The sequence below is a fragment of the Delphinus delphis genome, chromosome 11 (genome assembly GCF_949987515.2).
Source record: "Delphinus delphis chromosome 11, mDelDel1.2, whole genome shotgun sequence".
Classification (NCBI taxonomy): Eukaryota; Metazoa; Chordata; class Mammalia; order Artiodactyla; family Delphinidae; genus Delphinus; species Delphinus delphis.
This window is the reverse complement of record NC_082693.1, coordinates 93323641-93349461: the sequence shown is the minus strand read 5'-3', so window position 1 is coordinate 93349461 and position 25821 is coordinate 93323641. Positions and strand designations below refer to the sequence as shown.

Sequence of the window (25821 nt, the reverse complement as noted above, 5' to 3'; positions counted from 1 at the left end):
TCCCAGCCACTCTTCTACACTGTCTTTCACAATGGAAAGATGGTCCTCCCTCAGCAGGCCCTAAAGGACCCAAGGAGAGAAGAAACCTGCGCCGGCTGGGCTCAGACTCTTGTACTCAACAAAAGATGACATCTCCCTTATCTTGCAATAAAATAAGTTACCAGCCAGGACTGCAGGGCCCTTTCATCCCGACATCAGGGATGGCAGGCCTTCCAGCTTGCCGAAGGTGCCAGCCAGGGAAGCAGCCAGCCTTTCGGCCCTGCTCTTCCGTTTGTTCCAGCAAGAACCGAGAAGCCGTCTTTCCCTGAATAGACCCTCCTGGGAAGGCCTCTACAGAACTGCAGCAGCTTATCAGTGAAACCGAATCCCCTTGTGCCCAGCTCAGACTGTGGGGCCTTATCTGGGTACTTACTGTTGGCACAAAGCAACAATCATGCGGGAACAGGGGGAGCCCAGGCTCCACTTCTCTGCCACCCTGCTCCTTACTAAAATTCCCCAGCCTCACTCGCACCCAAGGGTGCTTAACATCGAGTCAAACAGTTTTTGGTTCTGGGGAAATCACCCAGCCACCTACTGGGGGGGGTATCTAGCCCAACTCCATCTCAGGGGTCCAACTGGTCATCAGTGACCCTGACATACAGCCCAACAGTGTCAGAAAAAAAAAAAAATCTCACTCTGGGCTTAAATTCCAAGTCCCGATAGCCAACCCCAAACTGGTGCTTCTGGGGATTGACTGGGCTCTCTACCAGAGGCAAGAAACCAGACGCAGCAGTCTGCGGAAGTACTTTCACTACAAAATAATTTATTAAAACACACAGCTTCAGCACTAGCCTATGTACAAACACACACCCTCCTGACTACCCTACAGCTAGGGGGTCCTCTTCTTCCCCCTTGCCTTGCGGACCTCTTCTATTAAATCTTTCAGATACTGGATCTCCTTGGCCAAGGAATCTGCCTTCTCTTTCAGAGCCTCATTCTTCTTTTCTAGCTCTTTACATTCACCAGTGAGGGCCTCCTGCTCTGCCCTCTTCTTCTGGCGGTACCTAGTAGCTGCTGTCTTGTTCTGCTCCATTTTCTTCAGTTTCTTATCTAGTTTCTCACCCTTTACTTTCGCTGCTATCATCTTCTCTCCAGGAGGGTCATAGGGCTTGGGGCGGGCAGAGCCACCAGGGGCACCTGGAGATAGCAGGCTTCTATTTGGAGAACCCCTGGAGGTAGGGGGGCTATGCTGGGGAGAGCCCAGATAGGAGTCAGGGCTCATACAGATGCCACTATCATTATCTGAGGGGGCATCCTCTTCCTTTACGCACGGAGGGACCAGCATAAGGTAAGCAGTGGAGTCTGGCTTCCTATCTTCTTCAGACATCACTTCACTGCATAGCTCTAAAGTAAAAGAATGATCTGGAGTGGAGAACAGGGCCCCTGGGGAGAGGGGAAGAGGCTGCAAGAAAGTGAAAGGGGCACCCTGGTCAGTTGTTGGCAAACTTTCTGGAAGATGGCCTATTGGGTTCACAAGCTGGGGGGGCTCCTTAGTAGCCTCCTGGAGTAGGGGGTCAAAGAGATCACACGTGTCATCCAACGAGGCCAAAAGCTCATCTGGCATGGTTTCCAGATCATCTATACCCAACAGAGCATTAAAATCAAACTCCTTCAGATCCATTTTCTCCACCATCCAATCTGTCCCAGAGAACGCATCCTCTGCAAAAAATTAAAGAGAGTTGGAACCAGTGAGTCAAACGTACAGGACTATCACCAGATCCCCACCAGCAGATAAAAGCAGCCCACTCACCCTTGCCGTTATCTGAGGCACTGACCAACCCATCCATAGCCAGCCATTCGGAGAAGCCCGCCTTAGCCTTGTCGCCAGAGAACCCATGAGGTTTGAAGTGCTTGGCCACCTCCAGGTAGTCATCTAGGAGACCCAGGCTCTCTTCAGCCCCCAAACCCGACTGGTCGAAGGGGGACATGAAGTCCACCACCAACACCTCGCTGCTCAGGAAGCTCTTCTCGGTCATGTCGCGAGGTTTTGGTGGAATCGAGGAATGTGCTTAACTCGAAGGTGTCTTTGTCGGTTACAGCAACGCTGCTGCTGAATGCCTTGAAAAGCCTGAAGACAAATCAGAAACCAAGTCCCATTAAAGATCAGCTGGCCTGAGAATTTCATCTTTTCATCCATGAGACAAGATGGCCAAAATAGAACTCCATTCGGTGTTGAGAATCGGTACCACGTGGCCCCAGGGCCATCGCGTCACCGCCGCGTCCCTCAGGCTGCACAAAATGGACGCCCGGCCGTTCCCCCACCGGCCAGAACAGGAAGCCGCCCCACCCGCACGTCCAAATCCGCCTCTGGACGCCCGGCCCCGCCCACGCCCCCCGTGACTCACGCGGCGGCCGCCGCCGCCCTACCACGCCGCCATCTTGGCTGCTGCCACGTTTCGCGGGGCACCAGGTGGAAGCCGGCGGATTCGGGGGGCCGGGGCTGCCGGGGGCTCCCGACCCAAGGGCGCCGGAGTTTTGGGGACACCCAAGCAGGGGCCACGCGTTATGGGCGCTCGTAAAACCACTCCCGCCTCCGCGAAGCCGCCCAGCCGCCGGCCGCTCCCAAGCAGGCAGAAACCCCTCACCGACCCAGGGGTGCACGGCCAGAGCAGCGCAGGCCCAGTACTTACGCCATGGCTTAAGCCGCTGGGGGGTGCCGCTGCAGAGCCTGGTGCTGCTGCCGCCGCTGCAAAAGCCAATGCTGCCGCAGGCACTGCTGCCTCTAATACGCCATGGTGGCCGCGGACGCTACGGGAGCGGAGAAAAGAAGGCACGCACTCGCACGGAGAAATCACATATACACACAGAAGGAGAAAAAATGGCGGCGAGACGCCGAGCTCGGGGCCTTTATAAACTCTGCTCCCTGTGAGGACGCATCACAGACCATATCCTTCCGCCGCGGTCACGTGACTCGCGCCTCCCACCCACGCATTGCCATCTATTCGACGGCCCTATCGTTTCCAATCTCCGACTTTTAAGCCTAGGGCGTAGCTGTGAAGAGAGAATGAATTGTTTTTATTTACGGCCTCAAGAAAAAGACGCACTACTTTACAAGGATTTTAAGATGAAAGGGTCACTCCCGTCCGCCGCCGGGGAGCGCGGAGGGATTCGCCACACTCATTTCCGGCGTTAGTCCGAAGGGCGGAGAGAGAAGTCTTTCATCCCAAGAAAGGTTTTTACTGTGAAGTACGAGGTCTCCTAGTTCTCGCGCGATATGCTGGAGGAGAGCGCGCATCAAGATGATTGGTCAGACATGGTGAGTCATATATATCTCGAGTTTCTATTGGCTCAGGCCGCTGATCTGCGCGGGAAGGGGCGGAGCGGCCGACGGTTCCCTCCGTCTGGTTCTGCGGTTTCTCCAGTTTTCTCTGTGACGGCGCTTTGCAGTGGCTTCCTCAGCCCTGCCCACCCGCAGCCGGTCAGGATTGCCCCGGGCAGCCCGGGCCCAGTGCGTCCCAGATAGTGGCGTTAGGCCCCGCCCCTTGCAGTCCTTTCCTGCCGTCCTCAGTGAAGCGCCAAAGTAGCGACCAGGTTCAGGCCCAAAGATGAAACTAGGCAAAAGGAAATGTCATTTCGTGTGCGTTTTCACACACAAACACTTGCAAAATACTGAGGACGTGCAAGCCCTTCAGTAGTTGAAAGGGGAGGCTGATGACCTCAGTCGAGATCACCCGATCTATGCGCACCTACCATCAAAGGCGAGTCGGGGAAATGCGTAATCCTATAGTCTATCGTATTTTTACATATCCGTTTAGCTAAAATATGTTTGCTATTTTATTGAAGAATGCAGCCTATCACAGGGGAACTTCTTTCAGTTCATGTAGTTTCAGTTCCTCTAAGAAGAAAGAGATTTTATTCAGCTGCTCTCTCTCACTCTAGGGTAGTTTCAATTAGCTCCCAACGCTGTACAACTCCCAGGCATAACCACTTCCCAGCAAGTCCTCCTAATGCCCAATTGCCGGAGTTTGTGTATTCGGAGGCCGCAGTCCAGGTCAGGCCAACAACTTGCTCTCTCTACTGGGGAACTGTTAAGAGCAACAAGAAAGCCCTCCCCCACCCTCCAGCCCTCTCGTCAGACACTGCGGGGGCGGAAACCTTGAGTTTCTGCTTCCATTCCTTTCAGTAAGCCCTACAAATATTATTTCTGAGGACTGATGTCAAAAATTTGGGAAGGACTGTCCTACATTACTGACCATTCATTGACTTGATTCAGTCTAGCCCAGCAATTTTACAATGGTAAACTGAGGACTAAAGGGATGAAGGGTCTTGCCCAGTGAAGGCAGTATGGGGTAGGAGTTAGAAGAGATTTTAGGGGCAAACCCCGCAAACTTGGCTCTTCCATTTATTAGCGGAGACATTTTGGTTGAGTGACTTATCCTCGCTGAGTCTCAGTTTCCTGAGCTGTAAAATGAAGCTAATGGTGAGTATCCTTGCACTTAGAATGAAGATAATATAAGAGGCACTGAGCTTAGCGCCTGGTATCTGATAAGTGCTGGATAAATGGTTGCTATTACTACTATTATTAGAACTCAGGTCTCTGACACACCTCGCAAGGCCCCCTCCCCATCTTCATTACATCATCCTGCTTCCTCAGAGGACTATTAACTGAAATCAACAACTATAAACAACTGGTATATGCAAAGCATACTGGATGCTTGATGTGGTTTTTCTCCCCTTGGGGAATCACGAGTATCTAGATATATATAAAGCATCTAGTCTTTCAGTGCAAAGGCAGTAAGAATCCCTGAGCTACTACTCAAATCTTAAAAAGGACCCTCGGGGCATGTCCTCCTTTCGCTGTCAGATGACCATGCAGATGGCCGAGAATTAAAAGTAATGCTGCCCCAGGCTGACACTGCAGAGGGGTGGGAGAATGACTCCAGTGGCACCTTGTCCCATCCTTTCTATTATGGTGACCCAGATCAGGCACTTCAAAGGTTCTCCTAGCTGCAAATGGAGAACCAGTCCCACTCCTGTAGGAAAATGTTTCATACCACACACACAAGTCAAAGCTGTTGGAAAGGAGACTTTAATTTTCTTCTTCCCATGCTGTGGAAGGACAGCATGTTCCCCAGCTTTATTTCCTCCCTCAAGGAGAAAAAGGACAGTAGTTTTCTGGGTCTCAGGGCTAAGCTGCTTCTATATGGACCTAGCCAAGACAGGACAGAAAGACTGGTGACTGATTCCAAATCTATCAGCTAAACACATCAACTGCTTATTGAAGGGCAAGCAAGTGACTGGAAGGCAGGTTGTGGACTTGGCCTCAGGGGCCAAGCACAGAGAGCATAACGTGATCAGAATGAAAAGGTAAACACCACGCTATATGCAGTTAACCCCAGAACTCACATCCCTGGTATTTTGGCCGCTTAGAATCAGCTAAGCGTATCTACAAGGGCTACAGCTCACAGCTCTAGTCCTAAGTCCTCTTTGGCCTTGAGCTTCAGCACGAAGAGCAGGGTTCTCACAAATCCTGTGAGAGCAGAGCCTCTGGACACATGCAGGGATCCCAGGCCCCCCGGCTCCTCTCCAGGACCTTTTGATCCTGAAGCTGATTCCTTGTCAAAACCATTTGAGCTCTCAACTTGAGTGGAGTAGAAAGGGGCAAAATCAGCTAATCTGGAGTGTGAACAGGACCACCAAGGGCTGAGCCTAGGAGGAAAGACTGTAGGCCTCACAACAGTTTTTCCAAACATGAGCTTCAATTATTTTTTTATTTGAAAAAAAAAGTCACAACCAAGCATATAAAGAAAAATACTGTTGTCCTGAACTCACGTTTTAGGAAGGGGCAACAGGGAAAAGCAAAATACACTTTGGAATTGATTGGGTTTTCAAGATGATGAGTCTTTCTTCAAGCATTAGGCTAACTATGTGCTTTGCTAACCTAGATGGTGCAAAAAAACTTCCAGATGGAGAAGTAGGAGCAGATGCTGTTACTTCAGGCAAACGTGGGAGTTACTGAGTAGAAAGGCAGAAAAGCAGGAAAAGGCCCTACATATTTCCCCAAAGATTAAAAAAAAAAAACAATGTGTGTGTGTGTTGGGGTGGGGGGTATTCCCCTCCTCTAACCAAGAATCTCAAAGCACTGGACTGTCGTCCAGGTATTACGATGAGACTTGCCCCATCTCAGTCAGCAAACCCACCAGGACCTGAGCCAAGGATTCCCACCACTTCTAGTTCTGAGGACTTCTAAGAGGTTCTTGCTTGTGAAATGGCAGTTATGGTTTTTGGTTTTGTGAAACATAGGTAAGAGACAGAGCTGCCCTTAGAAAGATGCTCTTTAAGAGGAGATAAACTCAAATCACCATTACACTTGGCTTTGATAATTTGGGATTTGATCTTTAAAATCTTTTCTTTTTTGAGCTCTCCTTCCAATGTTTTATATGGAATTTGGTCAGACTCCAGCTTGGGAAAATTATAGGTTTTATAATATTCACATTGGGAAAACCAAATCCTTTATCTGAATGAAGACAAACCCATGCTTTTCCAACACATTCAGCCCTCCCCTCTCCCTTCCTTCCAGTGACACCAAATGGGCGCAATGGAACCGTCAGTGCCAGGCTCCACCCTCTGTGGACATCCTCTACACCAATCCCCCAGGGTAGCACTCAGGCATATGGAGTGTTTCATAAACTCCAAGTTGATTGTGATGAACAGCCAGGATGGAGACTCTCTCAGGGCTCTGGGCTTGCTATTTTTCATTCTCTCTCAATGTCTTCACACAAATGAAACAACTGAACCATTTTAGGGAAGCTTCGCATGTATATGAGAGAAGAGGCAGGAAGAGTCTCCAAATATAGCCAAGGTTAACCCTAGTTCTCAACCTCCTAATCCAGGACAAAAAAGGGGACAAGAAGCTCTACCTTAAATTCAAAGGGAAGCTAAGGTTTCAATGCTATTTAAAGAGTCATTTCATGTCGCGGTCATTGGGAAGGAATGAGACAGCTGCAGAGAGCTTCACCAGAAACTCACTGATGGAGAGGTAGTAAGAATAAAAATAATAATAGGATTTGATGGGAGGAGAACAAAATACTGGATGGGCAGATCAGAAACAGAATTATCATCAGCCTCTTGGCACAAACAGGAAAAAATAAACACAGAACAAGAAGATGCACTGACATTGTATATTAAACTTTCCTCCCCACTCTCAGGATACTTTTTACATTGCAATAAATAGTGCAACTCTAGCAGCGGGAAACAAGAAGGAACGTGGCAAGTACCCACCTCCCTCTCAGATGTGTTTTAGCCATACGCTCTCTTCCTAGGTAGCACCGGTTTCCCAGGTGCTGGGTGAGAGACAGGACAGGGGGAAGAGGTCTGTGCATATGTGCCTGCCCTCTGGCCTCTGGAGGTACCTGGAGAGCTCAGCAAACACCCCCATCACGTTCCTGTGACAGACACTGGGGAGCGGAGGGCTGGCTGCTGGGCCCGTTCTTCCTCTAAGGCAACATCCTAGAAAGGCAGGGCCTGACGTGGGAGAAACATGGTCACTGACGTTCAGCCGCCTGTCTAGCTGAACCTCTAGCACTAAGACTGTGTCCTTGAAGGCCTTGTCCTAATTGGCAAGAAGGTGGGGAAGGAGCAAACAACAGCCCCTTCCCTCCCAGTCTTTGTCTGACTCCCGCACGCAGTGGTGCCGGGCTGGACCAGCCACAGATGAGGCACAGACATCAGGCACGCAGACCCTCTCCACCACCTCCAGGTTCCCCCACTCTACTCTCTCACTGATGGCCACTAAGAAACACAGTCTCCGAATAACTACGCATCCAGTTTATCTTGAGCCCTCGCTCCCGTGTGCGGCAACAACAGTGCTCCCATGAGAGACCTTCTTAGCACTTCCGGATATGAGCTGGTCAAGAGGTTGGTGGGGGGGGGGATGGACTTCTTTTCCAGGAACCTGGGTCAAAGGCCAGCTTTTCCACCAGCTTTACCCCTAGAAACCCTAAATACTGTCTGGGCGCTCTCTGCAGAGTTCAGTTTGAAACATGCAATCATAACTTCAGTGACAGTCAACTACAAGGCAGCATCTTGATTAGGCAGATGTCCAGAAAAAAAAGCAAAACAGGTGTGAACAGGTGGAAAAAGAAGACACTGAAAAGGGGCAGGTGGCAGGGCAGACACAGCAGACCTGTGCCGAAATGCAAAACACCAAGTGGTCTCCACAGCTCAGGCCACTGCTCCACCTTCTCAATTCATTCCAAGAACAACTAGCCTGGAGCAAGGGGGAGGGGAAAAGTAGGGAGCACAGTGTTTGGTAACAAAAATAGAAATGGTTGGTGATTAAAGAGGAGAGAGAGATACCTTTCTAATCAGCATGAAATGCCCAGGGCGATGACCAGCAAAGACGGGAGGCACCTAGGGACCCCGTGAGGCATCAACTATGGAACCAAGTGTTTCTAACAGAGAATCCAGGGCCTGACCGCTCGACACCTGCCTTCACCTGCCCTACGTCTGCAGCAGCACCTCTGGCTCAGACAGTGAGCAATAGAGAGTGTATCCCAATTCGTCTATTTCCTCAGGGGTAAGCTCTGCAAATAAGTTCACCTTGGGGTTTAGGGCACTGGGCAGAACTCCGGCCTCCAAGTAGCTGATGAGTCCCCGCAAGGCCTGCAGGAATCGGTCAGCCAGCACGTCGGGAGACCAGTCAGCCTCCTCCTGGGCCACGTGGAGGATGACGTTGGTGAGCTGGCTGGCAGTGAGGTGACCCAGGGCCGGGGTGGACTTGCACACGGCCTTGAGGATCTTGAGGCACAGAGAGCGGCAGCCAGAGTCGGCCTGGTCCAGAGCCCGCAAGCGCGCCGTCTCGGCAGGACGCAGGCTCAGCCGCCACAGGTTGTCATACTGGGCTAGCCGGTGTGGTTTGGCCACCAAGACAGTGTCACCAAGGGTCACCGACGGCAGGAAGTCAATGACGAGATGCCTGTCGCGCTCATACTGCACTTCCAGAGTCAGAGCCTCCGGGGGTGGGGCCGGTCGAATCACATAGTCCAAGAGGGACCCGATGGCCGGCCAGTTGATGGAGCCAGCCACCACCTTTTCGAACGTGTCTGCCACTGTCTTTGGAGAGAGGTAGCCCCCTACTACACAGCGGTCCCAGTAACTACTACCACGAGGAAAGTACTCTGGGTTCTCCCGGCGAACCAGGAAGAAGCCGGGGACGTTCATGATGGTGTCCTCTCCGGGGATACACGACCACAGGTTCTGCTCCAGCACAAGGGGCACGATGAGTTGGATGTGGTCGGCTGTCACCACCTGGTGGAGAAGAATTAAAAAGGTTTTGAGGGATTTAATCTTGAGCTCAAGAGCCAAGTTTCCCCAAACACGGGTCCCACCATCTTATATCCCCCCCGCAACAAAAAGGGGAACTAAGAATTCTTCCACGTGACCATATCAATTCAGAGTGTGGATTTCAACCCAGGTCAGTCGGACACTGGCGCCCGTGCTCATTCCACACACCACGTTGCCTCTGGACACAGAAGTACACATGACATCCCCCAGGCCTTGACGGCTCAAAGGAAAGCCAGAAAGGAAAGATAGGGACAAGAATATAGGAAGGAGGAGGCCTCTGACAGCTTCCTAGAAGTTGTGAGTATGACTAAAAAACAAAAAACGTTAAAGGCAAGGATCTCCAAATGCTACCACAGTATGTGGAATTCAGACGCAGTAGGACTAACCTTTCTGGCAAGCCTGTACCAACAGCCCTACTGAGAAGCATCCTGGTCAGTACAACCCTGCCCTTCGTAAGAACCCCCTGCTTACCTGCAGGTCATCATAGAGGCTGCCACTCAGGTACATGTCCCGAAGTGGCATGTCAGGCAACTTGGCCCGCAGGAAGCTCCGGAGCTCGGCACATATGTCCACGGCAGCTTGCTTGGCCCGAGCCTGCTCGCCAGCAGGGATGGCCGCCCGGTTCCGGTAGTAAGTAAGAAGTTTCTCCTGCAGGGACATGCGGAGTCGTGACTTCTTCAAGTCTACCTGGCCCTTCCTGGCCAATGGCTTGGGCCGGGGCGGGCAGAATGTATCTGCCAAGGCAAGAGAGAGAGGCACGTGAGCTCTTCCCGTGCTTGCTCATCCACGGCTGCCTCAGCCCCAAAGGAGGCGGGCTTGGCACAAACGGCTAGCATGGTGCCTGGCACGTACGTCCCTAAGAAATGTGCTGAATGCATGAGTAGCACTGAGAGCCCCGAGGTCAGTCCCAGAAGGGGTACCAGCCTTCCTCACCTGTGTCAAAGGCCGAGGAGCCTGTGGGAAGGGCCTGTAGGGACCTGCTCAGGCCTGTCTTCATGTCCTTGTTGAGCAATCGGGGGGAGCCCATCCAGTTTGGTTCTTCCCAGCTCCTTTTCCCTGAATGGCTCAGGCGGGTGGGGCTGGTAGGGGCACTGATTGCCCTATCATACATCTGAAACAGCAGAGAGGACCCAGCACATGACCTTCTTTCCTGTTTCCCTCCTTCCCAGCAGCTTTGCCTTAATGAGTTCAGCTACTATTTTTCAATAACTTTGTTTTATTCTAGATTATGGAATACTTTGCTCCACACAGAAAATCTCAGGAAATACTAAATGATATAAATAAGAAACAGATTTATCGATAATGTCATAACCCAGAGATAATGGTTAATATTTTGGTATATTTCTTTCTGAAAATATATATTTGTGTAATTAGGATCCTCCTCTATATATACTGTTGAAAACTGATTTTTTTTACGTATCATTTTTATCACTCCCCCATATCACTAAAAATGAATCAGTGTTGAACATTATGGTACAATTTCTAACTATACAACACTGTACTTTATGAATGTACTGTAATGTCAAACACTGATCCATTTAACAATACATCACTGAATGGCTGCTCTGTGCCAGGAGCTGTTCTAGGTGCACAGAATAAAGCAGTAATCCAGAGACCCAATCCCTGCCCTCGTGGAGTGTGCAGTTTAGCAGAGGGATACAGGCAATACATAATCCAAGCTAAACCATGCAGATATAGGTGTTAAGGAAAGTAAAGTAGGAAGGAGAAATAGGAAAAATGTGTGGTGGGAGTCCTGCTATTTTAAACAAGGTAGTCAAGGAAGGCTATTTTGATTATTTGCAATTTTTCACTCGCTGGGATAAACTTTTTATTTGTATCTCCAACAGTTTCTTTAGGGCGGAGTCCTAAGAAGCAGATTTACTGAATCCTCTTAAGGTCTCGTCTAATAATGCCAAATTACCAAGTTACATTTCCATTAGCAGTAGCAAAGTCTTATTCTAAGTCAGCTCCACTCGGCAGCCTCACCACCTCTCCAACCCCTGGCTGAGTGTACTTACCCGCTTAACCGCCAGTGTAGCAATGCCCAGCATGGCTGCTCCACCCACCCCCAGCACCAGCCGGGCATTGGAGAGCACAAAATCAATGGCCGTCCCGATGCCATTATCATCCTTCTTGCTTTTGCGCTCACCAGCGCCTGCCATTGCTCACCTGAGAAGGAAGGCAGAACACAGCCATCACCACCTTGGACCTTGGGAAGCAGCCCTCCTCCTCCCTCCCCCATCAGGCCAGTCCCCAACAATTTCAGGGTACTCTGTGAGTTCCAGGAACCCAAATCCTCCGGCCTCTAGCACTCCATGTTCTAGGGTCAGGAGCGAGGTATCGTGTCCCTTGATGTATCTGGATGCGAGGCAGAGGAAATGATCATGCTAGTCATGGGAAAGCCTCCCCACCAATCTATTGAGATTACAGAGAGCGATAATAAGCTCACTGTCAACCCTTTCTCGTATGAGAGTGAAGTACCCCGCCCCCACGCAATACCACCCTCCGGACCCCTTCCCAACATTACAATGCAGATCATATTTTGATCCTCTGACCACTGCTTATGGAAGGTTAGACCTGAGAAGGTGTAAATTAATTAGAGACCCATCTAATCCCATCACATCACTTCACATGTAGGGAGGTGACTTGCCAGAGGTCCCAGAGAGAAGGAATGACAAAGCCATATGCAAACTCAGGCCGCCTCTCAACTCCTAGCATGACGGTTTTTCTACTGTATCATGTTTCCCCTCACCCAAGTCAAACTGTTCCTATTCTATGTATTTCCTGCGAAAAATAATAATAACAACAACAACACAGACTAAATACCCTGGCACACGGAGACAAAACTACAAGTCCACATGTGAGAAAGATCCAGAGAAGAAGAGAACTCTGTGGACAGGCCCACTTGACAAATGCTTTGTTTCTTGGGGCAAGTGTGCAGGGGCACCACAAGAAGCTCAGGTGAGCCTGGCACTGTGACAGAGACTGAGAATAAACAAAACGGTCACTGCAGACTCAGCTGTTAACTGGAAAACAAAATATCCACCCGCTCAAGTGTGCTTGGAAAATGAACTAAAAATGTGGTCACCTAAGTGGAGATCAGGGCACAAGGCAGAAGAGGCTGGCCTCCGTACAGTGCTGGAGCGAGGCGAGCACGCCTTTGCTCCCTGGCAACGACGGGGTCATCCTGACTGAAGTTCCCCTGGTCTCCCAGTAAGCGCACTTCCCATGCAGTTAGAACCCTGGGCCTGACCCAGATAAAGGATGGCAAAGTGGCTCAAATCTGAGCACTGCTTTTAACACTGCTACCCCTCCTACCTCCCGTGTCCTGTACGCCAGGAACCACGTAGGGAAAAACAGTTGTTTACCATTCACCAATATACCTAGAACGGGAGGACAGAGAGGGACAAGATCACTGGTGCATCTTCCAGTGCGAAGTAGCATTCTTTCTAATACCCTTACAACTGGATATTGCTAGTGTCGCATGTCATGCCCCTGGCCTCCCCTGTCAACAAGAGAGAAATATTTCTGCCTCTACTTATTCCAGCAATTGAGTTAACTAAGAGTCGCTGTCGATCCCAAAATTATTGTTTCCCAACTAGAGTTCACAACCATGGCACTTTTCTCTTCTCCACCTTTTACCTTCGACAGGAGCTTCAGGTTTAGGGACGTAATGAGAAACTGCTTGGCCAAATGAAGTATACTCCCACTTCAAATGCAGAGCAAACAAGGCTGAGGAGAAGAGTTAAACTCTGCATTTACAGGTGGGGTCAGGCAAGAACTCTAGTCATCCTCCCTCCAGTGGCCACTGAGACAGAGATGGGACATAAACTCATCTGAGGCAGAGTAATCCAATCAGGACAAAGGTGATCATTACACAGTTCCCGATACAAAACCATGACCACCGTTTTATTGCTTTTAAAACAAAAGAACCTTTAGAGATGTATTTACAATAGGGAGGACCACCCTCTAAATCAGGGGACCCCAACCCCCCGGCCGGTAGTGGTCCACAGCCTTAGGAACCAGGCCACACAGCAGGAGGTGGGTGGTGGGTGAGGAAAAGCTTCATCTGCCGCTCCCCATCGCTCCCATCACCGCCTGAGCCATCATCCCCCGCCCCCGCCCGGGCCCGGGGAAAAATTGTCTTCCAACCGGTCCCTGGTGCCAAAAAGGTTGGGGACCCTGCTCTAAATGATCCTTGCATGTGATGCAGCAGAGCAAGAAGGGCACATTCTCCCTCCACGCAGAAGCCGGAAGGAGCCTCTCTGGCTCCTTGGCCCCTCGGCCCCTCTGAGCCTGTGTTTTAGAGTCGGAAATCTTGAGACTGAGTACTTGCCTTTGAGCCCTGACTAATTAGCTGGGTGCCCTCAAATGAGTTAACCCCTCAGCTATGTAATGGGGAGAATGATGCCTGCATGGCCTAAATCATAGGGTTGTAGTGAGGAAAACATATCTACTAAAATACCGTATGTGAACACTTTATACACCGTAAAAGGACTCTACAAATGTGGGTCATCATTAAGTCTTTTAAGATCTCCATCCACAGGACAAAAGGTCAGCTTCCAGAAGGCAGTCAGCAATCCAGACTGTCCTGTGAGTTACATCTTACCTTCTGAGACTGAGCCAGGAAAGGCCTATGAAACCCAAGCTGATGCTATCCTGGGCTTGAGACCAAAACTATGAAGTTGAGCAGGCTTGGGAAAAGGCTTTTCTACTCTAGCGCAATATACTCCCCGCCCCATCCAAGGACCAGGTGATGTCAAAGATCTGGTGACCTGGAAGAGGAAAGAACACCCACAGCTCCCACAGGGAGATCAAAGTTTCTATTCTAAAACTGAACTCAATCTGTTCCAGTTGAAACTACTTAACCACAGTCTACCCTCCACTCAGGCTCTGCCGCACTACCTGGGAGCCTGCAGGAGGTGGGAGCTCTGCCTGGCAAGGAGAAGGGCCTGGAGGAGCCCTGTTGTTTAATGCATTTAGTTCCAGTTTTACAAGATGAAAAAGTTCTGGAGATCTCTTGTGCAACAATATGAATATCCTTTTTTTGTTGTTTTTAATTAATTTATTTTTGGCTGCGTTGGGTCTTCGTTGCTGCGCGCGAGCTTTCTCTAGTTGTGGCGAGCGGGGTCTACTCTGTTTTGCGGTGCGCAGGCTTCTCATTGCTGTGGCTTCCCTTGTTGCGGAGCATGGGCTCCAGGCACGCAGGCTTCAGCAGTTGTGGCACGTGGTCTCAATAGTTGTGGCTCGCGGGCTTTAGAGCACAGGCTCAGTAGCTGTGGCGCACGGGCTTAGTTGCTCCATGGCATGTGGGATCTTCCCGGACCAGGGCTCGAACCCGTGTTCCTGCATTGGCAGGTGGATTCTTAACCACTGTGCCACCAGGGAAGTCCCCACAATATGAATATTCTTAACACCACTGAACTGTACACTTACAAACAGTTAAAATATTGAAAAAAAAAAAAAAGAGGAGGCAGAACACTGACCTGGTGGGCAGGGCTGAGGATGGGGAATGTGAACTCTAGGAACATCTCAGACAAGTTGTTTAACCTGTCTCCTTAGATACAAAAGTGGGAATAGAAATACTCATCACCCCATTACAGTGGGAATGATGAGTAATGGAGGCCCTGTATCTTCCTAGGATGACAGCACAGAACTGTGAAAATTCCAACTTATTCTCCTTGAAAAGGGCATATGACTTAAACGTCTGGCTTGAGTACACTTGAGAAGAGCTAACATATACTGAGCGTGTACCGTGTGCTGGGCATTTTACACCTATTAGTTCCCTTAGTTCCAACAATCCCAAGAGATCAGTCACATTGTTACCTCCAACTTACAGATGAAGAAACTGAGGCAGAGGTAAAGTGGTGGCCCCAGGTCACCGTGTCAGAAAGTTGTGCAGCCAAGAGTTGAACCTGGAGCTCACGGGGCTGGGGAGTAGCTTACAGGGGTCCAAGTAGCCTGCAGCCCCTCCTCGTACACGTCTCCTCTCTGCTGACCACTCGGACTCGGCCGTACGCTTCCCAGGGGCATTTTGGCTCATTCCCTGCTGTGTCCTCAGGGCCAGCAGTATTTGACACATAGCAAATATCTGTTGCATGAATGAGCTACTGATTCTATGGATTTTTTTTTTTCTGGGTGGGGGGGGCGGGCAGTGAGGAGGTGGTAGCAGCACCTGTAACCCAACTCAGTCAAGATATTAGGAACACAAAGCCTTCAGTGTTCACTTCCACTCTCCCTGGGCAGGCAGGCCCTTGTGGGCATCATCTCTCACCTGGCCCTTTACTCCCCAAAGCCAGTCTGCCCAGCAACCTGAGTGGCCGAGGAGGACCCAAAGCCATTATGTCAGGCTCCTCCTCCTGCTTTCCCTCTGTTAAAGACAGCGCCACCCACCCAGCTGGCACGCCTAACACCTCCCGGTGCTCGCTCCCCTCTCCTCCTGCTGCAGCCAGCGTCCGCCTGATGAAGTCCGCTGCCGCGCACAGTGTGCTCACGGGCCACCCGGCCGCCACAGTCCCTCCAGCTCACCTGGTCGGAGCCGCGGCCTCTGGTATCCCCTACCAATGTATTCTCCATGCCGCCACTGCCACGATCCCTCATCCACGCCATTCCCCTGCTGACAAAGCTCTGATGGTCTCCCTCTGTCAGATATCACAACCTCCTCAACAGGGGATTCGATGTCCTTCCAGACCTGGTCCAGCCTCAACTCTGGTCACCTGCTTTACAGGTGCACCACTCGAGCCACTCTGGACTCGGGTTTCCAGACTATAAAATGTGAGTCTCTGTTTCCAACTCCACACTTGCTTATTGCCCGTCTGCCCAGCAAGCTTCTATTTCTCACTTGAGGCAGACCTCAAATGTCCTCTTTTCTATAGCCACCTGTGATTCCTCCACTGCCACCCCGCCCCCAAGGCACAGTTCTGGCGTCACCCCTGTCTCCAAGCTCTTTACCTGACCTCTAGCACAGAGCTGTTCACCCTGGAATTACCTCCCGTCGATCTCCAGGAGACCCGTCCCTTGATGGGCCACATCATTCACCTCAACCTCAGAGCCTACTAGAATGCCAGGGCCAGAGAAGGCCCTCTGGGAAGTTGCTGAATTAAACACAATCATTTGGTTACAGTGGGACTATCACACTGGCATGGGAACTAAACAGAACTAACATACCACTGGCCAAGAACCATTCCAAGTACTTTGTGTGCATTATCTCTTTTTTCTTTTTTGGCCGCGCTGTGCGGCCCTCAGGATCTTAGTACCCAGACCAGGGACTGAACCTGGGCCCTCAGCAGTGAAAGCGCAGAGTCCTAACCACTGGACCGCCTGGGAATTCCCGAGTTGTCTCATTTAATTCTTGCAATAAGCTGAAGAGGTAGGTACTGTTATTTTACAAATGAGGGAATGGAGGCCTAGACAGATTTAGTGATTTACCCTAAATCCCACAGTTGTCAGTAGCAGTGTCAGGAAGGCACCGTCCTCCGAGGTCTGTACACTGTGCTTGCTTTAGAGACTGTTGCAACAGAGTCTAGTTATGTTTGGGGAAACATGATCTTGCCCTCAATAGAAGTGAATCTACCAAAGAATGAGGCAGCCAGGAACTGAGCTCTAATAGTTTTAACCAATGTCTTTTCTAGCATTTTCATATGTTAAATGTTTTATGAAACAAAATGGTCTCCTGGTGGGGCCTGAAACTCAGGGCCTTTTTGTTCTTAACAAGGGAACATACTGCTGTTAATATGTTTGTATTTCCTCCATTGATTTATGACTAAAGGACTCTGGTCACTAAAGGAAAGGTTCTCCCTCTCCTGGACCCCTGCAACAGAAAAAATGAAACCTACAGGAACAAGGGCCTACCTACCTGAGGCTTCTTACCGCATCTGTGAGGTGGAGGTGGGAGAGAGGCAGGCGTGTCTATGGAAGGCACTTTTGTCCTCTTTCCCTTGGAATTAGGATGGGAGGGGAAAGGAGAGGATCCTAAATAATCCCTCCCAGTTTGCTGTGGAGGAATACCAGGCCCTTTTCCAGCTGCCTCTCCCGGGCCTCAGGATCCTCTAGCTTCTGATTTTTCCGGAACTCACGGCGGATGGAGGCAAAGTAGAAGTCTCGGTCAGTGTAGCGAAGCTCTCGGCCTTGGCGCAGCAGAGCCCGGTAGAGACTCAGCACCGCCTCTCGGCTCCATGGGGCCATGGGGGACTGACAGGGGCTGGGCGTCAGGCTATACGCAGAAGGGAAGAAAGAGAAGCCTAGAATCAGAATTAATGATGGAAGGGCCTGTGGAGACTATCTAATTCAGTAGTTCTTAATCTAGGTCTTAGAGACCCCCCCCAAGGTCACAATATGACTTAGTGGCGGGGCTGGGACTGTATCCCAGCCTACCGCCTCCTGCTCGTGGGAAACTACCAGTTTCGCTGAAAGGCCAGGGCTTGGAAGCTGGGCTGCGTGTGCTTGAATCTTGGCTCTGCCACTTATCTGCCACATAGCTTGGGGCAAAGTACATAACCTGTCTGAGCATCAGCTTCCTCACTCTTAAAGTACAGATAATGCTACCTACATTTACATACTGCTATGTGTCAATAGGACATATGCTAACAGTACTTACCACATAGGGTTATTTTGAGAATTGCCTGAGATATCACTGAAGTTCACCACAAGGGGTGGTCTAGAGCCGTTGGAGAAGAGGGGTCTCGGTCACACTTGAATCCTGGCACCACCGCTTATGAGCTCATTCATTACCTTGGGCAAGTTTCTTAACCTCTCTGGGCTTACCTTAGTTCCTCATCTGTAAAATGAGGATTAAAATTGTATTTTCCATATGGTTTATATGAGGATTAAATGAGTTAATGTATGTAAACGTGGCTAGAATAGCACTCGGCATATACTAAGCAGTCTATCAGGGACAGGTGTCAATATTATTAACGCTACCTACCCTCGTTGGTAAGTGCTCAGTAAGTATTAGACACACATAAACTGTCACCATCTTCCTCTGTAACAATGAAGCCTTCCACAATCACAGAGAGTTACCCTCTGTAAAGTGCTTTGTCATCCATTATCACATTTAAACCGAGGCATTTATGAAGTAGTCAAGGTTCCTAACAAGAAGTGTTAACGCTTAGGGAGTGTTTACTATGTAGCACGCATGGGCTAAGCAGATCCCACGTGACAACTCTTCTCATTCCATCAACAATCCCAGCGTCGTCAGTATCCCCATTTTAAGTGGAGGAAACTGACGCTCCCAGAGAGAAGTCACTTGCCCACAGGGGCACCCAGCTATAAAGGGGCGGGGGGGGGGGCACTCCCGACCCCAACTCTGACTGCCTGTGTAATGATAACTCCTATTTGCTGGGATCTTACCATGTGTACAGCACTTCCAGGTGCTTTACAAACTTTCCCAGCACACCGCCTGGCACATACCAAGGGCTCAAAAAAGAAGCTGAACGAAAGAGGGAACCCTCACAACGTCCCTGTGTGGAAAAAAGCATCGTCCCTCTTTATGAAATAAAGAACTGAGACTGAGTGGAAGAGGTATCTGACTGGTAAAAAGGTCTGGACTTTGGGCCCAAAGTCGGCTAGCCATCAGCCTCCGGCCTTCATAACTTGCTGCGCGAGCTCGAGGAAGCCAGTGTCCGCGTCCCTTTTTCCTCAGCTGTAGAAGAGCGCCCCTCGGCCCCAAGGGCCTCCCGGAGTGGGAGATGAATCCAGAAATCAACAGGAAAAATGCTTTATGAAGTAGGAGGCGACTGTCACGCGAGGGCTGTTACTACAAGGTCGATCGGCGAGTGCACCGCTGGGCCCCGTCAGGTCCCCAGGTCCTCCCCCTACCCTGCGGGGCGTCGCACCTAGCCGGGGTGGAGAGACCCCGAGGCTGGGGCAGGCCGGCTCAGGGGCCCCGGGAGGGCTCCGGAGGCTGAGGCGGAGCCCCGGGGCGGCCTCCAGGGGAAAGCCCAGGGCGGGCTGGGGCGAGACCCCCGACGACCAGACCGGTAGCCCGGGCCCGGGCCGGATGGGGGGGCCCAGACAGAGGCCCTGAGAGAAGGCGTGGCGAGCCCCCGACCCCGGCCCTCACTCCACCCCTCACTCACCTGCGGACCGCGCACGCTTCCACTCCTCGGGATTCGCCTCTCGCCCGGTATCTCTCCTGGGGTCACCCACCAACATGGCCCCTTCACTTCCGGGACACGACCTTGCGCACGGAGCTGAGGAGTGGGACCGAAGGGAGCCTGGAGGAAGGCGGGGGCTGGAGGACTTCCGGTCTTCCAGGCCTATGCTTCTCTAGGGGTGGGGCCAGGAGCCGCGTCAGGCTACGCCCCTTGCGCGGCTCCGCCCCACAGGCCGGAGTCCCGCCTCCATGCGTGACGTCACCTAAGGACGGGCCGGCCGAGGCCATTCAGGCCCCGCCCACCCATTCGGGCCCCGCCCAGTCGGGGGGCGGAGGAGCGGGAGTCCGGGTTGGGCAGAGCAGGGGGAGGCGGGGTGCAGACGTTGTGCGGCGTAATCCCCCAACCTGCTGCCAGCTCTGTAGCCTGTGTGGCCCCAGCACTGTCTGCTGATCTCGGGCTGGAGCCATGGGGGTGCCTGCGGGAGGTTTAACACTAAGAGTATTCCGTATCGTGGCTTTTAAAGGTCTTCCATTTTCTCAGATTGCTTTCTTTTCATCCCTCCGTGCTGTTCCCGCACCCCTGGCAAGGACCTACCTTTCAAGGTCCCCCTCAAATGTCCCCCTCTAGAAGTCTTTTAGATACCCTTCCTCGCCCCTCATCCAACACACTTAGGTGTCTCCTTTGGGCCCCACAGAAATGTCTGCACACCGCCGTTAGGGCTTCGCTCCTTCAACAGCAAAACGTGTTTATTGGCGCCTGTTATTTGCCAGGCACTGTTTTTTAATTTCTGCATTAGTTTCTGTCTCTCATCAGATTTGAGGGCAGGAGCCATGTCATTATGGAATCCACAGAGGGAGAGGGGAAGAGGCAGGCTTTGGAATCAGGCCCAGGCGGCTCCAGATGCAGCTCCACCACTTAAGGACAGCTGCCTGCCCTCTGACAACTTTCCTAACCTCCTCAGCACCTCTCAGCTTTTGTGAGGATTTAAAAGGCATCTATCAGAAAGGGGTGGGCACTTACACAGAGCAGTTGCCCACCCATCCATTGATTCTTGCACAGATCCTTGTTTGGGGTGTCTAATGTGCAAAGCACTGCCACAGGCATTGCAGGGAACAGAAATCTAGTCCTCATGCCTTTTTTTTTTTTTTTTTTTTTTGCGGTACGCGGGCCTCTCACTGTTGCGGCTTCTCCCGTTGCGGAGCACAGGCTCCGGACACGCAGGCTCAGCGGCCACGGCTCACGGGTCCAGCCGCTCCGCGGCATGTGGGATCTTCCCGGACCGGGGCAGGAACTCGCGTCCCCTGCATCGGCAGGCGGACTCTCAACCACTGCGCCACCAGGGAAGCCCAGGAGTTGCTTTTTTACTTGGAGTGTTGCTGGAAGGCCTGTCTGATAAGGGGACTTGAGTAGGACCTTCAGGAAGGGCATTCCACGTGTTGGCCCTCAGGTGGGCCCTCAGGCTGTCCTAGGAGCAACAGGGAGGAGGCCAGTGCATGGGGAATAGTGTGAGAGCGTGAGCAAGGGCTAGGGGGGTGGGGGGTGGGAAGAGGCAGGACAGGGGGTCCTTATCAGGGGCAGGGGAGGGGAAATCTTGCTGGGACAGGGGTCACCAGAGAGTCTGGAGCAAAGGAGTGATGGGACCTGACTTCCATTTGTTTGTTTGTTTCTGGTGAAAACATGTATGTTTAGAGTTAGCCAGCTGGATGCGGTTTAGATGATCCCAACTTTCTTGGCACCACCAAAGCATCATAGTCAGGGCCTTGAACATATACCTTCTTCTTTCCGTCAGACCCCATCAGGGTGTTGGCCTTGGCTATGCGATGTCATAAAAGTGTCTTCCCAGCCTGTCTGATACATGTTGATGGCCTTGACCTCCACAGCGAACACAAGTGTGTTGCTCTCTTCTTCACGGCAGACTCAGTGGTCTGGGGAACGTGGTGTCGGTGTAGTGGTCAAGCTTGTTTCTCCTGGGGGCGCATATCCGAGGATATTTAGGCTGCCATTGGAGCCGCTGTGTCTTTTGTGTGTGTGTCTGTGGATCCACTTCAGCACCGCCTTCTCGGCCTTCAGAGTCTTTGCTTTGGCTTCAGCTTTGGGAGGACAGGGGCTTCCTTCTTCACTTTCGGTGCCATCTTTGTGAAAAGGGTCCCTGACTTCCATTTTTCACAGGATCAGTCTGGCTTTGAGACTAACGGAAGGATGTAAGGGCTAAAGCAGGGAGACTGGTCAAGAGGCTGCTGCAAAGCCCCAGGGGAGAGAGGACAGGGGTTCAGACCAGGAGGTGGCAGTGTGGAGGGGGGTGGTCAGATCCAGGAAGTATGTGGAGGTGGAGCCCCAGAAGTTGCTGATGTGGGGGTGGGATAGAAGGGTCAACCGTGGCTTCAGCGTCCTGCCTGAGCAATTGCCCTGCTGCCTCTCTGCTCCAGCCTAACCAGGAGCATCTTCCAGGCCTCCCAAACTGCTAAAAGAAGGCGGTTGTCCAGGGCCCTAGGGTCCCCACTCAGGTAAAGGAAGACTTTCCATGGCAAATGGAGCCCCATCAATACTGGGGAGATCGTGGACCCCTGGAACTTCTAGGAAAGGGAGGGGCCCAGATGGGGGCCTTGAGGAGGCCTAAGGTTTAAGAGCAATAATGCGCGTGGCCTCTGGGATCTCAGGCGTCATTCTCCCAGGGCTGGCTTGGTGTGGGAAAAACACGCACACTGCGGTGGCACCAGCCGCTACATCTGCTTTTATGAAGCGTCTCTTGTGTGTCAGACACCGGATTGAGTAGTTTACAAATGTTGTATTATGTCTAATCCCAACATCCCCGTTTGGTCAGCATGATTATCCTGATGATGAAAACCAAAGCAGAGAAAGGTTCAGGCATTTCTCGAAGACACTGAGCCAGGCAGACAAAAAGCTCGCTGTGGAGCCCAGGTCTGTCTCACTCCAAAATGTGTGTCCTTTCCGCTCTTCGAGGCTGCCCTACTTTGCCCTTTAAAGAAATAATTTTGTGACGCAAATAAATCTAATTGGTGACATTCCCAGCTGGAAGACCAGGGGACCTTTTATGTCTCTCCTAATCCCCCTGTCCTACAGAACATTATTTTTAGGAGGGAAGGAGGGAGGTCCCTTGGCGGGGAGGGGTCTGCCCTTCAGATCAGCTCCCCCGGACTCTTCTTACTCTTCAGGGTCTTCTCTTTATTTCCAGACTCACAAGGCTCCTCCCTGCCCCCCCCCCATGCTCCCGTGGCAACGGAGATGGGGCAGCGGGGCAGGCATCTGGCACCCACATGCCTCCGTGGTCCCGAAATCTCAGGGCTCTACCTGGTTCGACAGGACGGGAAGGCTGAGACCTGCAGGAGATCAGTCCCCAGGCCACTGTGGTGTCCCTCGAAGGGGTCATCAGTGGGCAGTAAGAGTGAAGAGTTCCTGAGCTTTCCGCCTGTGCCAAGACACACGCACCAACCCCCACCTGCCATCAGAGTCCTGTGAGGATAAGACTGTCATTGTCCCATCTGCATCCGAGGAGACGGAATCTCGAAGAGCCATAAGCGGTGGGACTAGGGTCTGAGCTCCAAACCACCCCAGGGCTACATGAAATCACTCAGGACCAGGGTGGAGGCAGGGGAAAAGGAGGAGCAGCCCTGGCGACACCCATCGGAAGCAAAGGATGCTGGAGAGGACCAGTCAGAAGACAGGAGTGTCCTGCAGGCCTGGGGGGAGGAGGGTGTGTTCACAGAGGCCAGCGCCCCAGCCAGTCCCATATCATCCTTCCCCTGTTAGGAGCTGGTCTCTGACTGACTGGCTCAGCAAGAGGTGGGGGCAGAGGCCCAGGGGCTGAAGAGTAAATGGAAAGTAGAGAGAGACACAGTGATTTTGCTGAGAAGGTAAAGAGCAAGATGAGAGGACAGTTAGAGGGGAAGAAAAGCAGATTGGGTTGGGTGGGCTTGGGCTTGGGGTTGGCTGGTGCCCCTTCTAGCCTCAAGCCGGGGAGGGAAGGAGCCAGTAGAGGGAGAGAAGCTGAAAATGCCATCGTGAGTAAGCCCTCCCTGGAGGGATGTCACAGAGGGGCAGGAGGGGAGAGTGAGAGCGGGCCAGGTACCCCTTTACCTGCAGGAGGAGAGGCTCAGCGCAGCCCCAGGCTTCCCTAAGAAGGCAGAGAGAGTGAGAACCCTGAGGCCTGGGTCTTTCCAGTCTCATTCCCTTTACTTTGCCCGGGAGGATGCCTTATAAAATTGAGATGCTCTGTAAGTGCTTGGTGCTCTGAAGTGGAGGGAAATTGCTATTGGATGACAAGACAGAAGGCTCAGTCCAGCCCACCAGCCCTCCGCAGCCCTCCCAGGGGAACCCAGGGTGGAGTGAAGGTGCAGATGCTCTTATCACCCAGGATGACGGAGATGTTGGCCGTAGCCAGATCAATGAGGCTCTGGAGTTTCACCAGCCAGGGACCTGGAAATCATTCTCAGAGAGCCACCCCCCTCCTAACGGGCTTTGCTGTCCTCAGATGTCATTGAGCCTGTGTTCACCAAACTAAAACCTGATATCCCTGGACAGGAGTGAGGTTCCCCCATTGTCCTGTGAAATCTCTGCTGCCCACGTTGTGCCAGGTACTGTTGCAATGGGCAAAGGGAACGTAGGCTTGTTCACAGAATACCTCCCTTTGGCAGGCAGCAGGAGTGGGTGGCCAGGGCGGCAGGTGTGTGGGCTCGGAGCCCAGATCCCATCTCCCCAGTTCCCACCTGTGCACCTCTGCACAGGGAATTTCAGGGCTTAGGAGAAGGATCGTGCCCAGCCCAGAGCAATCGCTCAATGAATGCTAGTTGGTTTCCCTTTATATCCTTCATCCCCATGGATCACTACTACAGCCTGCAAGGGCTGTGTATCAATGTGCCCATCTTACAGATGAGGCAGCACCACTCAGGCTGACTATAGCTTCCACCTCCTCAAGGGGCAAACTGGAGGTCCACGTGCTGGACTGGACTGAGAAGTGTTCTTCTTGCTCCACAAAGAACTATGTAAGATGCAGACAATTATAAAAGACAGCTTTCCAGGTTTGCTTGAATGTTTTTGTTTTTTTTAAATTTATTTTAAATTTATTTTATTTTTGGCTGCGTTGGGTCTTTTTTGCTGCGCGCGGGCTTTCTCTGGTTGTGGTGAGTGGGGACTACTCTTCATTGTGGTATGTGGGCTTCTCATTGTGGTGGCTTCTCTTGTTGCGGAGCACGGGCTCTAGGCGCATGGGTTTCAGTAGTTGTGGCGCGCGGGTTCTAGAGCACAGGCTCAGTAGTTGTGGCACACGGGCTTAGTTGCTCCGCGACATGTGGGATCTTCCCGGACCAGGGCTCAAACCCGTGTCCCCTGCATTGGCAGGCGGATTCTTAACCACTGCGCCACCAGGGAAGTCCTGCTTGAATGTTTAGGAGATCTGGAAGCACTGGACTCCCCACCTGTGCTGAGGAGCAGCCGCCACCTTTGGACAGAGTATGAGCTCCCCAGCTTACCCCAATCCCCGCCGCTCCCTCTCGTCTCCTCCATGGGTGTTCACTCATTTGCATGACCCGTTGGGCTCCTCTAGTCTGCTGAGTCTGCCAAGGCCTCATGAGCATTTTTCATATGATATGGGAAGGAAAGGGATTCGGAGAGAAAGCCTGACTGCCCACCAGAGTCAGGATGAATACCCTCTCTGACATGTCTTCCCAGCTCCAATCACAAAGCACCAAACCTGGGTTTCCCTGGTGGCGCAGTGGTTGAGAGTCCGCCTGCCGATGCAGGGGACACGGGTTCGTGCCCCAGTCTGGGAGGATCCCACATGCCGCGGAGCGGCTGGGCCCGTGAGCCATGGCCGCTGAGCCTGCGCGTCCAGAGCCTGTGCTCCGCAACGGGAGAGGCCACAACAGTGAGAGGCCTGCATACAGCAAAAAAAAAAAAAAAAAAAAAAAAAGCACCAAACCTTAAAATACAGCACAAGGAAACCAAAACAGCACAGCTGTGCTCAAGTCCAAGGTAAATACTTCCACAGCCCGGAAAGGAACTGAAGCAGAAGGCCTGGGTGCAGCCTGGGAGGTGGGCTCCCGAGGGATGCTGGGACCTGCAGGGCTCCCACACCCAGGGGCTAGGATTGCCAGAGAGCTGAGAATATTTCAGTCAAGGAGAAAGTGTTACAGGAGGCAGATGGGTGTGGTGGGCAGATGGGTGTGGTGGGCTTAGAGTTGGGGTGAAATGAATGAATGGCAGCTTTCACCGTTGTTAGACCTGGGAGTTTATCCAGCTCAATCCTCCCTACTGACCGCCGCCCCCCACAAACACACTCAACTGTACAGCCACCCAGAGACAGAAAATACTGGCCAAATTGTACTTTTTAAAATGTTTATATCTGTGGTGTATTCATCTGGAATTCACTAAAATGTTTATATCTGTG

The 25821-nt window shown here is 51.9% G+C and overlaps 3 protein-coding genes across 7 annotated transcripts; all 3 read right to left on the bottom strand.

The window, feature by feature from the left end:
• Positions 1-782: 782 nt before the first annotated feature.
• On the bottom strand, positions 783-2869 carry ATF4 (activating transcription factor 4). 2 transcript variants are annotated; one of them, XM_060025697.1, is made up of 3 exons: positions 2670-2869; positions 1790-2107; positions 783-1698 (listed from the first exon to the last, which is right to left on the bottom strand). In XM_060025697.1, the coding sequence occupies exons 2-3, from the start codon at positions 2013-2015 to the stop codon at positions 869-871; spliced, it is 1056 nt and encodes a 351-aa protein (XP_059881680.1). In that variant the 5' UTR covers positions 2016-2107; positions 2670-2869; the 3' UTR covers positions 783-868. The 2 variants fall into 2 exon arrangements, with proteins under 2 accessions (XP_059881680.1, XP_059881681.1); XM_060025698.1 differs by lacking the exon at positions 2670-2869 and having other exon boundaries at positions 1815-1983.
• A 2246-nt stretch (positions 2870-5115) lies between these two features.
• MIEF1 (mitochondrial elongation factor 1) lies at positions 5116-17302 on the bottom strand. 4 transcript variants are annotated; one of them, XM_069541211.1, is made up of 6 exons: positions 17180-17302; positions 11343-11493; positions 10258-10435; positions 9796-10058; positions 8581-9288; positions 5116-7591 (listed from the first exon to the last, which is right to left on the bottom strand). In XM_069541211.1, exons 2-6 carry the CDS (start codon positions 11484-11486, stop codon positions 7298-7300), a joined length of 1587 nt encoding a protein of 528 aa, XP_069397312.1. In that variant the 5' UTR covers positions 11487-11493; positions 17180-17302; the 3' UTR covers positions 5116-7297. The 4 variants fall into 4 exon arrangements, with proteins under 4 accessions (XP_069397312.1, XP_059881674.1, XP_059881675.1 ...); XM_060025691.2 differs by having other exon boundaries at positions 7453-9288; XM_060025692.2 differs by having other exon boundaries at positions 7453-9288; positions 17194-17296.
• Positions 17285-19516, bottom strand: MIURF (mitochondrial elongation factor 1 upstream open reading frame). The gene is made up of 2 exons (XM_060025699.1): positions 19401-19516; positions 17285-17536 (listed from the first exon to the last, which is right to left on the bottom strand). Exon 2 carries the CDS (start codon positions 17506-17508, stop codon positions 17296-17298), a length of 213 nt encoding a protein of 70 aa, XP_059881682.1. The 5' UTR covers positions 17509-17536; positions 19401-19516; the 3' UTR covers positions 17285-17295.
• Between the last annotated feature and the right edge of the window lie 6305 nt (positions 19517-25821).

Excerpts from the sequence above, each read along its gene's own strand:
- ATF4 (XM_060025697.1), bottom strand. The coding sequence starts at position 2,015 with ATGACCGAGAAGAGCTTCCTGAGCAGCGAGGTGTTGGTGGTGGACTTC. Across the intron at positions 1,699-1,789 it reads TGCCTCAGATAACGGCAAGG|AGGATGCGTTCTCTGGGACA; the intron begins GTGAGTGGGCTG and ends AATTTTTTGCAG.
- MIEF1 (XM_069541211.1), bottom strand. The coding sequence starts at position 11,486 with ATGGCAGGCGCTGGTGAGCGCAAAAGCAAGAAGGATGATAATGGCATC. Across the intron at positions 9,289-9,795 it reads GCCTCTATGATGACCTGCAG|GTGGTGACAGCCGACCACAT; the intron begins GTAAGCAGGGGG and ends CTTCTCCACCAG. Across the intron at positions 7,592-8,580 it reads CCAGTGCCCTAAACCCCAAG|GACAAGGCCTTCAAGGACAC; the intron begins GTGAACTTATTT and ends CTTGCCAATTAG.
- MIURF (XM_060025699.1), bottom strand. The coding sequence starts at position 17,508 with ATGGCCCCATGGAGCCGAGAGGCGGTGCTGAGTCTCTACCGGGCTCTG.